The sequence below is a fragment of the Mustela nigripes genome, chromosome 12 (assembly GCF_022355385.1).
Source record: "Mustela nigripes isolate SB6536 chromosome 12, MUSNIG.SB6536, whole genome shotgun sequence".
NCBI lineage: Eukaryota > Metazoa > Chordata > Mammalia > Carnivora > Mustelidae > Mustela > Mustela nigripes.
This window is the reverse complement of record NC_081568.1, coordinates 82,350,506-82,363,649: the sequence shown is the minus strand read 5'-3', so window position 1 is coordinate 82,363,649 and position 13,144 is coordinate 82,350,506. Positions and strand designations below refer to the sequence as shown.

The following is a 13,144-nucleotide window of genomic DNA, read 5'->3' as shown; positions in this document are numbered from 1 at the left end:
CCTGCCTGGGTGGCTCAGTGGGTTAAAGCCTCTGCCTTCAGCTCAGGTCATGATCTCAGGGTCCTGGGATCAAGTCCCGCATCGGGCTCTCTGCTCAGCAGGGAGCCTGCTTCCTCCTCTCTCTCTGCCTGCCTATCTGCCTACTTGTGATCTGTCAAATAAATAAATAAATAAAAATCTTAAAAAAATTTTTTTTATTTCTACAAGGCAAGAAAGACTATCCAGTGAGAAAAAGATAGCCTCTTAAACAAATGGTGTTTGGAAAATTGAATAGCAGCATGCAAAAGAATGAAACTGGACCACTTTCTTACATCAGACACAAAAATAAATTCAAAATGGACTAAAGACCTAAATGTGAGATCTTGAATCATAAAAATCTTAGAAAAGAGCATAGGCAGTAATTTCTCTGACATTGGCCATAACAATTTTTTTCTAGATAGATTCCCCAAAGCAAGAGAAACAAAAATAAACTATTGGGACTACATAAAAATAAAAATAAAAAGCTTCTGCACAAAGAAGGGAACAATCCAGAAAACTAAATGGTAACCTACAGAATGGGACAAGATATTTGCTAATCATACCTAATAAAGGGTTAATATCCAAAATACATAAAGAACCTGTAGAACTCAACACCAGGAAACAAATAATCCAATTAGAAAATGGGCAAAAAATATGAACAGACATTGCTTCAAAGAAAACATTCAGATGGCCAACAGACACATGAAGAGCTGCTCACCATCACTCATCATCAGGGAAATGCAAATCAAAACAATGAGATACCACCTACACCTGTCAGAATGGCTAAAATTGAAAACACAAGGAACAACAGGTGTTGGTGAGGATGTGGAGAAAAGAAACCCTTGTACACTGTTGTTGGGAATGGAAAGTGGTTCAACCACTGTGGAAAACAGTATGGAGGGTCCTCAAAAATTAAAAATCGGACTACCATATGATCCAGTAATCACATTACTGGGTATTTACCCAAAAAACATAAAAACACTAAATTCGAAGGGATACATGCACCCCTATATTTATAGCAGCATTGTTTATAATAGCCAAGATACGGTAGCAGTCCAGGTGTCCATTGATTGATGAATGGATAAAGATGATATATGTATACACACATGCACACTGGAATATTTTCCAGCCATAAAAAGAAAGAAATCTTGCCATATGCAACCACGTGGATAAAGCTAGAGAGTATAATACTAAGTGAAGTAAGTCTGAGAAAGACAAATTACCATATGATTTTATTCATGTGGAATTTAAGAAACAAAACAGATGACTATATGACCAGAGAGGGGGCTGTGGAAAATGAGAGGGGAAAGAAGACGTAAGAGACTCTTAACGATAGAGAACAAACTGATGGTTACCAGAGGGGAGTGGGTGAGGGGATGGGCAAAATAGATGATGTGGATTAAGGGATGTACTTGTTATGATGAGCACTCAGTGATTAAAAAAAAAAAAGTACAGGAGCTAACTGGAAGGAGCTCTCAATTATCCAAGCTAGAACAATTTAAGGAATAAATGGTAGTGTTGGATTGTAACCCAGTGAATAGGTTGAATATTTGTGAGTTCAGACTGATCTAAATAATAGTTTTATAAATGAATAAGTGGGGGTTTAGGGACAGCTTTTCCTTTCAGAAGAATTCATATTAATAAATGTATGAAGATTGACTGAAATACAAAATCACCATTAGGCAGAAATCACAAATAATTGTTAACGGGCGAGATCTGCCAATGGTTGCCAAAATCAATGGGTGTATGTTTCTGGAAGAAACAAGATGTTTGTATATTCTCAGAGTATTTCTGCCAAGATTTTTTTTTTAATCACAAAAGGAAAAACTGTTCACAGTTGAGAAAACTTGACTACCTAAGTGACGAAAGCTTGCAACACCAGTAATAAGTCCTATCGATGTCATGCACCTCCCTGATAGTGATGTCCCGAGAGGACACACAGCATCACTTTAGTGATATTCTTGCCGGAGGTTCATAGGCTCAGTCTAATCATGAAAAAACATGAGACAAACCAAGTTTGGAGAAATTCTGTTAAATAACTGACTAGTACTCCTCAAAAATGTCAAGGTCATGAAAGACAAAGACTGAGGAACTTGTCACAGATTTGAGGAGACCAAGAAGATAAAATGATTAAATGTAAGGCAGTTTTCTGGATTGGATCCTACAACAGAAATAGGAATTAGAAGAGAAACTGGTAAAATTTGAATAAGGTCTACAGTTTAGTTAATAGTATTGTACTAATGTTAGTTTCTGGTTTTGAAACCATGGTTATGTAAGTTGTTAACATTAGAGAAGATTGTTAAATTATTTATGTCTATTTTCTTGCTGTCTCTGGACCTTTAAGTATAAAATTATTTCAAGTAAAAACATATGAAATGTTTTGAGCTTCTTGCGTATTATAAAGCATATTTAATCCATCCATAACTTAATGTTACATATTCTCATCTCCCCCCTTTAGGCGCAGATGGTAGAAAGCAATACACTCTTCTGGGGGCGCCTGGGTGGCTCAGTGGTTAAGCCGCTGCCTTCGGCTCAGGTCATGATCTCAGGGTCCTGGGATCGAGTCCCGCATCGGGCTCTCTGCTCAGCAGGGAGCCTGCTTCCTCCTCTCTCTCTCTCTGCCTGCCTCTCTGCCTACTTGTGATTTCTCTCTGTCGAATAAATAAATAAAATCTTTAAAAAAAAAAAATACACTCTTCTGAACTTCTCCTTTATCACTTAACAGTTCATATTTGAGATCACTCCATATTGAAATGTAAAGAGTTTTCCACACTCCTTTGCCCTAATATAGTGTCCCTTTGTAAGGTTGTCTTGTACTTCAATTAGGTTTTTTTTTTTTCAATATTTTAGAATGGAAGATTTTGGTTACAAAAGTACAATTTTATTAGAAAACTTAGCAGTACCTGCTTTTAGAAAGAAGAAATTAAATATATTTTTGTATATGTAAGGCACCAGCATGTTCTCTCATGCATTAAAATATTTTGCTGCCTCTAAATGAGGCTGAGATGTTGATAGGGATCTGTATTTCCAGTTTATCATTTTCTTACTCTCCTTCATTCAGGACCACTTTATCTCATTAACTCAACCAGTTGCCTGGAAGAAACACATTTTGATGCTAAGTATATGCAAATCAATACATAGGTGATTCCCAGATTTGAACAACTCTGTGGATCCTACTTTTGGTGGCTCTTATTTTTGTTGTTGATCCATGGCAGTCCCGTAAAGCATCTGCTATTTCTTAATTTTGATGTAGGTTTTGCAGTATACCTGGTTGGACACATCGTTGATAGTCACTAACCACATTTTAAAATCATCACTTGATCACCCTCTTCTTCTGCTTCTGCTTCTTTGTCCTCCTCCTCCTCCTCCAGGAATGCGTTTGGCTCTGGCTGATGCTGGTGACACTGTTGAAGATGCTAACTTCGTGGAAGCCATGGCTGATGCAGGGATCCTCCGTCTGTACACCTGGTTGGAGTGGGTGAAAGAAATGCTGGCCAACTGGGACAGCCTGAGAAGTGGGCCTGCCAGCACCTTCAATGACAGAGTTTTTGCCAGGTAATCTGCCGACTCCAGCCCGTGGTACTTTAGAGTTGCCTAGTCTTCCTGCATTTTTAAGTTTTCTTTTTTCCTTTCCTCCTAAAATAAATTAGATGTTAATAATAGCTGCTATTCATTACAATTCATTTTATTTGTTCTAGGTACTCTGCTAAGCACTTTGCATCCATTATCTGATTTTAGCTTCACAGCTTATATGATAAAGCTATTATTCTCCCTATTTTATAGTTAAAGAAATTGAAGCTTAGAAAAATTAAATATTTTATTAAATGCCTCAAAGCTAGTAATTCCAGTTGGGGGTTATGAATTTGCTTCTTTCTCCAAAGCCCTTGCTCATAGACACTTTACCTTGCTCTCCTGCATTAGAGGACAGAATGGTTAAATGAAAAATAGATTAGGAGAAAAAGAGAAATGCCAATTTTTTTTCTTTTAAAAAACACTTATCATCACCTTTGTATCAGGAGCCATCTTAAGAACTGCTGTTTAAAAGGTGAATGGGACTTGATTCTTCACTCTAGTTCAGCAGAAGAAATCATTCATTGAACCCATTGCAAATGTAGTTATAGGGATGGAGGGAATTTACAGGAGATGGCATGTGCATTCTGGGTTTCTTGAAGAATAGATTTTTACAGGGAGAGGAGAAAGCCATGGAAAGATATGATATTTATTTGGGGTACAGTACATGAAGGGTAGAGTAGATCAGACACTTTGGGGCCAGATTAGGCTAAATTATGAAGGGCCTTTGGTAGCAAGAGAAAATTTTTTTAATACTCAATGTCACTTGTTTAAATGCAGCAAGTAAACTTGACCACCTTTGTTAAGCTGTTTTCATGTTGCATTTTGGGCTTCCTAGTAAAGTTTCCATCCAGAAATTTTTAGGCAAGAACATTGTTAACTGTGTTGTGGTTAAGTGGTTTTGTGGTTGAGCAGTTTTAAATGTTTCAGGCGTTCCTGTTTTACTGTTGACTAGTATATGTGGCAGTTTTTTATATCTTTGTGTACTTGCCATTAAACTCAGTAACCTTTTTTTCCCTGTTCTATAGTGAGATGAATGCAGGAATTATAAAAACAGATCAAAATTATGAAAAGATGATGTTTAAAGAAGCTTTGAAAACAGGGTTTTTTGAGTTTCAGGTAGGCTCTTCTTTTAGTGGCTATAAAGTACATCAGTGTGGCTGTGATGTATTTCACCCTTTTCCCCTCTGCTGTAATGTTAATTCATCTAGAATGGAGACTGAAAATATTGCCAAGCAGTTTTTAAATTATTCAGTGAATTGTGGTTTTAAATAATTTTCTTTGATTCTCTGTTGTATTTATTTAATATAAATCTTTTTGTTTCATAGTTCAGCTATGAGTCAGTAAAGAGGTTAAGTCTAAAAGTCAGCCACATTTTCCAGGAAAACATTTTTATTTTTTTAATTTTCAAAGATTTTATCCATTCATTTGACAGAGAACCCAAACGGGGAGCAGGAGAAGGAAGAGGGAGAAGCAGGCTTCCCTCCTGAGCAGGGAGCCAGACACGGGGCTCTATCCAAGGTCCCTGGGATCATGACTGAGCTGAAGGCAGATGCCTAATGGACTGAGCCACCCAGGTGCCCCCAGGAGAACATTTTTAAATTGATAAAACATAAAGCAAAATTGTAATTGATTACCCCTTGTTTGAAATCAAGCATTTTCTGATGTTTTCCACAAGGTGTCAGTGTTTCCTCGAGTTTGGCAGTTCAAGGGCTTAAAAAAAAATGTAGGTTTCCTCAATTAGTTTTGTAAAATATCACATTGGGATTTATGTAACTTGGTTTTCATAGATGTGGTTAAATAAGGATAAGTGCTGAACATAGCAATTGTCCTATTTATAGCCTTTTTTCGATACTTAATATCTTTCTTATAGGCTGTTGAGGGTATCATCAGCCCTTAATACACAACTTCTATGTCTGTTAGAAAAGGTCTTCTTGGGGCACCTGGATGGCTCAGTGGCTCAGGTCATGATCTCAGGGTCCTGGGATAGAGCCCCGCATGGGGCTCTCCGCTCATCAGGGGGCCTGCTTTCCCCACCCCTCTCTGCCTGCCTCTCTGCCTCTTGTGATCTCTCTCTGTCAAATAAATAAATAAAATCTTTAAAAAAAAAAAAACCATTTTTCTTGAGAGTCATTAATATAAAACCATAATATCCTTTAACAAGGATTGATATGCATTTAATTGCAAGTTGTTAAAAATGTGGAAAAACCAGGGGCCTGGCTAGCCCATTTGTAGAGCTTTTGACTCTTGATCTTGAGGTTGTAGATTCAAGCCCCACATTGGGTGTAGAGATTACTTTAAAAAAATGAAGTAAAACCTTTATGAGAATTCATTATGGAATTTTGAAAGACTAAAAGCTTAAAAATGCATTAAAATAGAGGCACTGGATTTTTGTTCTTTTAATTTTATTTTAAAGAAGTATGGGGAGAAAAATGGCAAATAATTTCAAATCTTGCAGGCTGCGAAAGATAAATACCGTGAATTGGCCATAGAAGGGATGCACAGAGACCTTGTGTTCCGCTTTATTGAAGTTCAGACACTTCTCTTGGCTCCATTCTGTCCACACTTGTGTGAGCACATCTGGACACTCCTGGGAAAGGTACCTGTATGTGGTTGAGATGTTGTGGGCTGTTTGATATGGCCTTATTAAATAAATACAATAATGATGTTACTTAAGAGGAAAAGACTGAAAATGATATTTCAGGAGTAATGTTGGATCTGTCATCTCCTAATTATTACAACAGGTTGTACTGAAACCGCTCCTGTTTAGATGGGCTTACCGAGTATGTGTCTTTATTTATATACACACAATGGAAGTATTTTAAAACCACGTGACTGCATTTTGTTTATCACCTAATTCTTGTTAGAAAATGTTAAAATACATTTGAATATATTTTAAAAATACATTTGATTTGAATACTATGTAACTAAGACTGTTTTCCAACTGTTAAGGTGAAAATATTGAGAGAAATAAACGACTGTTAGGAGCAGCTTATAAACAAAGAGGGAAGTGTATATTTGCATATATTTTTGTTTTATATAAAATTTCTGGCATATGTAGGGCTTCATATTCAGGGATATTATATTAGCATCCTTACTGTGAGGATAAATGTAATTATTTCTCCTAGGGTTGCAGATAACAGATTGGCTGGCTTAATAATTTCTTTTCATCTTTATTAGCCAGGTTCTTTTGTATTTTTTAACTCATGAACACTGTAAAAATGTGCTTGTGATGCATATACCGAATGGCTATACTTTCAATACTGGATGTATTAAATAGGGTAAAAACTGAGTGTATATAATTTATGTAATAATGATTAAATTTAGGCAAATTAGCATTACATAATTTTCTTTGAAAGTGAGCATATGTGTGTGGGTATTAATATGCTTGTACAAATGGAAGCTAATTAGGAATGTAGAGTCAGACTTCACAGCTTGAATTCTAGGGAACATTAGATCAGGGAAGTGTGTGGAAGTGTGTTATGGGTAGTCAGGTTTGAACTCTGAGCACGCAATTACAGATGGTAGTCTTGGTATGGAACTGTAATCATGAAGGATAAAATAGTTGCGTGGCTTTGAGCCCACTGAACTTTTTTTTTCTCCCCCTTAAAGCCTGACTCCATTATGAATGCTTCATGGCCCCTGGCAGGTCCCGTGGATGAAGCCTTGATACGTTCCTCACAGTATCTCATGGAAGTAGCACATGACCTTAGATTGCGACTCAAGAACTATATGATGCCGGCTAAGGGGAAGGTGAAGGCATTTTTTTTTTAAAGGCTGTTGCTTTAAAGTGATTAGTCAGGTAACATTTACTAGTAATGAAAATTAAGACAACTGTCATTCACATGTGTCGGGCTCTTTTCATCCCTAATGCAGTTTTGTAGGATGTGTATGCTTCTTAATGTTAAAGGCAATAGTGGTTTTTACCAGGAGAGGGATCTTTCATTTTTGGTGTATACAAGAGTGATAAAATGTTTTTTCCCTTTCTTTTGCCCTGTAGAAGACTGACAAGCAGCCACCTCAGAAACCTTCACATTGCACCATCTACGTGGCAAAGAACTATCCTTCTTGGCAACATACCACCCTGTCAGTGCTGCGGAATCACTTTGAGGTGATGCTCGCAGCAGCCGTTCCGCCCGCGTTGTTGCTTGCTGCCTGTGCTCTTGTTGTTTTTAGGATGTTGGCAATGTCTTAGAGAAGGACACGGGCAACTTTGTGGGATTACTCTTAAACATGGAGTGGTTTTTTGTTAGCGGTGCTGGCTCTGAAATACTTACTGTAAAAGCTGCCGTCTTTTTTATCATTTCCGAAACTTCCATACAAAAATATAGTGGATCTAGTCCCACGTAATTAAAAGGTGTGGGACTTTCTCATATGTGGTGAAAATCATGAAGCAAGAGTACTGAGTTTGCCTTCGGGTTTGTTCTGACTTAAACACTGGGATTCATGAAGCCTTCACCTCATGTTTCAAAAAATTGAAGCTTGGCTTTTGAGTAATTTAAAACAAAATGGTCAGTTTAATAATTACCCATAGAAATGGAGAGCTCGGTGTTTTTGGCTTTGTCAGGTAAGTAGCTGTTAAATATGATTGTTGTGTTTAAAGGAAACGCAATACTTAAGCATAGTTCTAAGTTTTCCTGAAGAAAAAAATCCATCTACCTTTTTCTTTCACATTCGCAATATGGAAACAAAGTATATGTTGTAGAATTTTTGCTGGGGTTTTTAAGAGTTATTGATAGACACAAATTGTTAAGGTGCACTGACAGAAGAGGAGAGAGAAAAGGACCAGAAATTATGGACAAAGCATGAAGTGATAACTGAAGGGAAAATCCTTAGCTTTTATTTTTGAGGACTTTATTGAAATTTTCTTTCAAAAGTTTTCTTAGTTAATTAAAAAATACTCAGAAAAACTTTTACATTTGGAAATTTAATGGAAAGAGAAGAGTTAGTGTTTTTGTATTCCTTGTGAGCTTATTTTTATAGAAAGCTGCCTCCTCGTTTGATTATATATAATAGAAATAGAATTTAGAGGCACTTGTGTGCTCAGTTGGTTAAGTGTCTGCCTTTGACTTAGGTCATGATCCCAGGGTCCTGGGATTGAGCCCTGTATCAGGCTCCCTGCTCAGTGGGAGCCTGCTTCTCCCTCCCTCTGCAGCTCCCCCTTCTCATGCTCTCTCTCTCTCTCAAATAAGTAAATTTTTTAAAAAAGGAAAGAAAGAAATAGAATTTAGTCCTTAGAATTGCTTACAGATTTTGACTTCTGGCAAGTGAAAAAGTAAAAGCCGCTTTTGTGGGTAGGAAAATGATGTCATGCCTTTGTGGGTTACATATCCGTAACAGCATTTTCAGGGAAGCAGTAGGAGAACCAAATATAGAATGTATGTCCCAGATATTTAAAAATGCATCTTTTATTAAAAACTGCTGTTCTTTTAGAAGTTATAGTTTTTTTTTTAGTAATTATTTATTAGATACATGGTTTCAAAGTAATATCGTCTTTTGGCATTATTTGGAATGATCAGCGTTCTTTTAAATTTTTGTTTGTTTTCATCCAAAAGAACGGAAAGAAAGTTTATGATCATGGAGGATATTCTTAAGTTGTATGTGGCACCTTTTTGGTGATATAAGGGGAAGGAGTGTTTCCTATGCTCTTCTCTCTTTCATATATATTTTAAAGCAGCACATTGATAAGTGGAGAAAATATTTTCCCAGTGTACTTTAGTAAAAGTTAGAATTAAAAGTAAATGTTGACTGAAGTCTTACTATACGTTACTTTTCATTTAGATTCATTCCCAATCTTTGGCTTCGATGCCACGCTTTTATAGGGAAAAAACAAGTCACCCAAAATTCTGAGGTCACTTGCTTCATTTTTCACTATGTCAAAGGGGACAGTTGTGTTTGCAGAAATGAATTTAAATTCAGGCAGCACATTTGGGACTCTGTGCATATTAATGATACATGATACAGGCATTTATTTGTGGCTAGATAGAAGTGATACTATTTTTAACAGGTAGATAGCCAGACAGAGACTTTTTTCCCCACATTTGTGGTAACAGTTTATAAGGAAGAGTGTTCAAAAGCAGACATTCTATATATCTTGTATGATAGTTACACAGTTTCCATTTTGATATGATTAGTGAGTGTTTTTACAAGTTTGGAGACAAACAAGATCTCTATAAGACTATTTTGTTTTCTTACCCGATAAGATCTAATGTTACAATCCTAGAGGTGCTCTTAGTGTAAGAAAAAATTAAATATTCAACAAGATGCCCCATTTTCTCCTTTACCATAAAGAACATTTATCTTTTAACTTTAGAGGAAATGGGAGACTCCCTTCTGTATTACACGTTCACCTTTCACTTCCCTAGAATGCATGGGGCTGCTCTCTTTTCTACCGTTTTCTATTGGACTGGTTGAGGCCGCCATTCTGTGTCTGGCCAACTTCCTATGGGCATATCTACTATTGTGTGTTATCTTTAAAATATTTTTCTCCACATTCTTCCCCAATGTTTTTTTTTTTTTAGGCCAACAGTGGAAAATTGCCTGATAACAAAGTCATTGCTAGTGAACTGGGCAATTTGCCAGAGTTGAAGAAATACATGAAGAAAGTGATGCCATTTGTTGCCATGATTAAGGTAAGCTATTGACTTCGTGCAGCTATTACTCTGCGAGTAATGATTAGATAGGATAGTGGAAGGGAGGGGAAAACTTTGGATATAGTCTTTCCCAGGAAATCTGCTAAAAATAGTACTTTTCGATCACTAGTTGGGAGAAATGAGTGATCATTTTGGGGGTTTATCTGTAAAATTGCTGAGTATTTGGAAATATGCATTATGGAAGAAAAACTGATTTAGAATTGTTCACTAAATGAGTCTCTTTATATTCTACCTTCTTTTCTGTTTGGCAGGGAGGCAAATTCTTTTGGCTTACATTGGGGTGTTTTTATTAGATCCTGGTACTGGAACGAAGATACTACATTTGTATAGGTTTAGCTTAACAGGATAAACATTGTTTGTCGTGGTTGGACCAGAGTTTCTCAGCAGTGGTACTATTGATATTGTGGGCCAGGAGTTCTCTGTGGGGGGAGGCTTCCCCCTGCGTTATAGGATGTTTAGCAGTGTTTTTGTCTTCTACCCACTAGATGCCCATAGAATGTCCTCCTCACCCCCTCAAGTTGTGACAACCAAAACTTCTTCAGTCATTCTTAAATTTCTCTGGGGACGTAATCTGCTCCCACCCACACCTTTCCCATTGAGAATCATTGCATTAGATTCAGCTTTCTTCATAGAAATAACAGATTTATTTGATTTCTTAGAGAAACAGAAAGAAGGCTATATGTTGCGTAAGAGCTCAAGCTCTGGGGTCAGACAAATCTTGTTCTAAATCCTTTTTGTCTGTCACTTCTTAGTTTTTAGACCCTCGACAACTCTCTTAAATTCTCTGGGTCACATGGTTTTTCATATGTATGAGGAAATTAATAGAACCTACATTTTAGGAGGGCTGTGAGAAGTAAATGAAATAATATATTTAACACACTTTAATAGTTTCCATCAAAGAATAGGCTCAGTAAATGTTTTTTTAAAGTGTAAATTAGTGTCTTTTAGGCTTCTAGGAACATAGTTTTGTGGTTTTTTTTTTTTTTAAGATTTTATTTATTTATTTGACACAGAGAGAGACAATGAGAGAAGGAACACAAGCAAGGGGGTTGGGAGAGGGAGAAGCAGGCTTCCTGCTGAGCAGGAAGCCTGAAGCTGGACTCCATTCCAGCACCCTGGGATCAAGATCTGAGCTGAAGGCAGATGCTTGACAACTCAGCTGCCTAGTCCCCCCGTTAGTGGTTATTTAGATTCATTCTTGAATCTTCTGGTCTATAGATGCCTGCCTGATGATGACCAAAACTTCTAGCTCCCCACTGAGCAAATTGTATTCTTAGGAAAGCTTTTTTGTTCTCCTACATCAGAATCAACTCTCTGAGCCTTATGGTCTTTGAAGTTTCATAAATAATTTAAAATCTTGGATTGACCTACACCAATCAAGTTATAACACATCTGCCAATATTCTCGTAATTCATTGCTTCCCTACTTTAGCTAGTGCCATTGATCAGAATGCCAGATCTATTGTCAATATGTGGATTCAACAAAGTATTTCATTGTGGGTTTTTTCCCCCTGAAGATCTTATTTATTTGTCAGAGAGAGAGAGAGCAAGAGCGCTCACAAGCAGCGATGAGGGGCAGAGGGAGAGGGCAGGCTCCCCACTGAGCAAGGAGCCTGATGTGGGACTTGATCCTATGACCCTGGATCATGACCTGAGCCAAAGGCAAATGCTTAACCCACTGAGCCACCCAGGTGTCAAAAATATTTCATTTTTTATTGCAAAGGCAATTCAGTTTGATGATGTACTTTACAGATTCCAGTGAAACTGATTTGAAAAGTTCTGTAGTTAAATAACCAGGATTCAAGAATCGGCTTTTAGAAAACTCGTGTTAGGGGGCGCCTTGGTGGCTCAGTGGGTTAAAGCCTCTGCCTTTGGCTCAGGTCGTGATCCCAGGGTCCTGGGATCCAGCCCCGCATTGGACTCTCTGCTCAGCTGGGAGCCCGCTTCCTCCTCTCTCTCTGCCTGCCTCTCTGTCTACTTGTGATCTCTGTCTGTCAAATAAATAAATAAAATCTTTAAAAAAAAAAAAAAAAGAAAGAAAATCAGTGTTAGAACTGGTTCACCAATAATATTCTTTTTTTTTTAAGATTTTATTTATTTATTTGACAGACAGAGATCACAAGTAGGCAGAGAGGCAGGCAGAGAGAGAGAGAGAGAGAGAGAGAGAGAGGAGGAAGCAGACTCTCTGCAGAGCAGAGAGCCCGATGCGGGGCTCGATCCCAGGACCCTGGGATCATGACCTGAGCTGAAGGCAGAGGCTTTAACCTACTGAGCCACCTAGGCGCCCCCAATAATATTTTTTTGTGTGTAATATTGGGCATGTGCTAGGCATATTAATGGTTTAAAACTTGCAAAGTGTTTTTTAAATCTGAGAATAAGAAAGTGGCTTCTAGTACTTTTTCAAAGAAAAAGAAACAACTTGGACAGTAAATGAGAAGGGGAAATATTAGGAATCATGTGAGGTCACTTTCATATCAGTGCAGCACATTCTATGTAATTAGCAATACTTGTACATGTGAACTTGGATCTTGAAGGTCACGTTTTGTTTGGCAAATATTTTGTTTCATGTTCAAGAAAATAAGAATAAGAAATTGTTTTTCATATGCCACAGGATTATCTCAGTACCCATAAGACTTAGAATTTTTTTTATTTGTAGAAATTTTTTTATTATTAATTCATTCTTCTCTGAACTAGCTTTAAAGATGTATTATTTTAGAAAATTAAAAAAATTTTTTTTTTCTTTTTGGTTACCTGAAGAGATACTTCTGTATATTTGTTTAATTCCTTGTCAAAGTGAATTTTTTGGGTTTGCATATTAATTCATTCTAAATAAACAGTGACAAAATCATATTTCTTTTATAAATGAAAACCTTGTCCTTCCAGTCTTTTCAGTGTTGCCTTAAT

The 13,144-nt window shown here is 37.1% G+C and overlaps 1 protein-coding gene across 1 annotated transcript in view; it reads left to right on the top strand.

The window, feature by feature from the left end:
- The window catches only part of LARS1 (leucyl-tRNA synthetase 1), a 70,242-nt gene that overhangs the window by 46,232 nt on the left and 10,866 nt on the right, over nucleotides 1-13,144 (top strand). Inside the window, exons 23-28 of the mRNA XM_059417840.1 lie at nucleotides 3,390-3,573; nucleotides 4,617-4,707; nucleotides 6,047-6,187; nucleotides 7,201-7,341; nucleotides 7,589-7,699; nucleotides 10,110-10,220. Coding sequence (XP_059273823.1) covers nucleotides 3,390-3,573; nucleotides 4,617-4,707; nucleotides 6,047-6,187; nucleotides 7,201-7,341; nucleotides 7,589-7,699; nucleotides 10,110-10,220 — 779 coding nt within the window. The remainder of the gene's footprint in view (nucleotides 1-3,389; nucleotides 3,574-4,616; nucleotides 4,708-6,046; nucleotides 6,188-7,200; nucleotides 7,342-7,588; nucleotides 7,700-10,109; nucleotides 10,221-13,144) is intronic.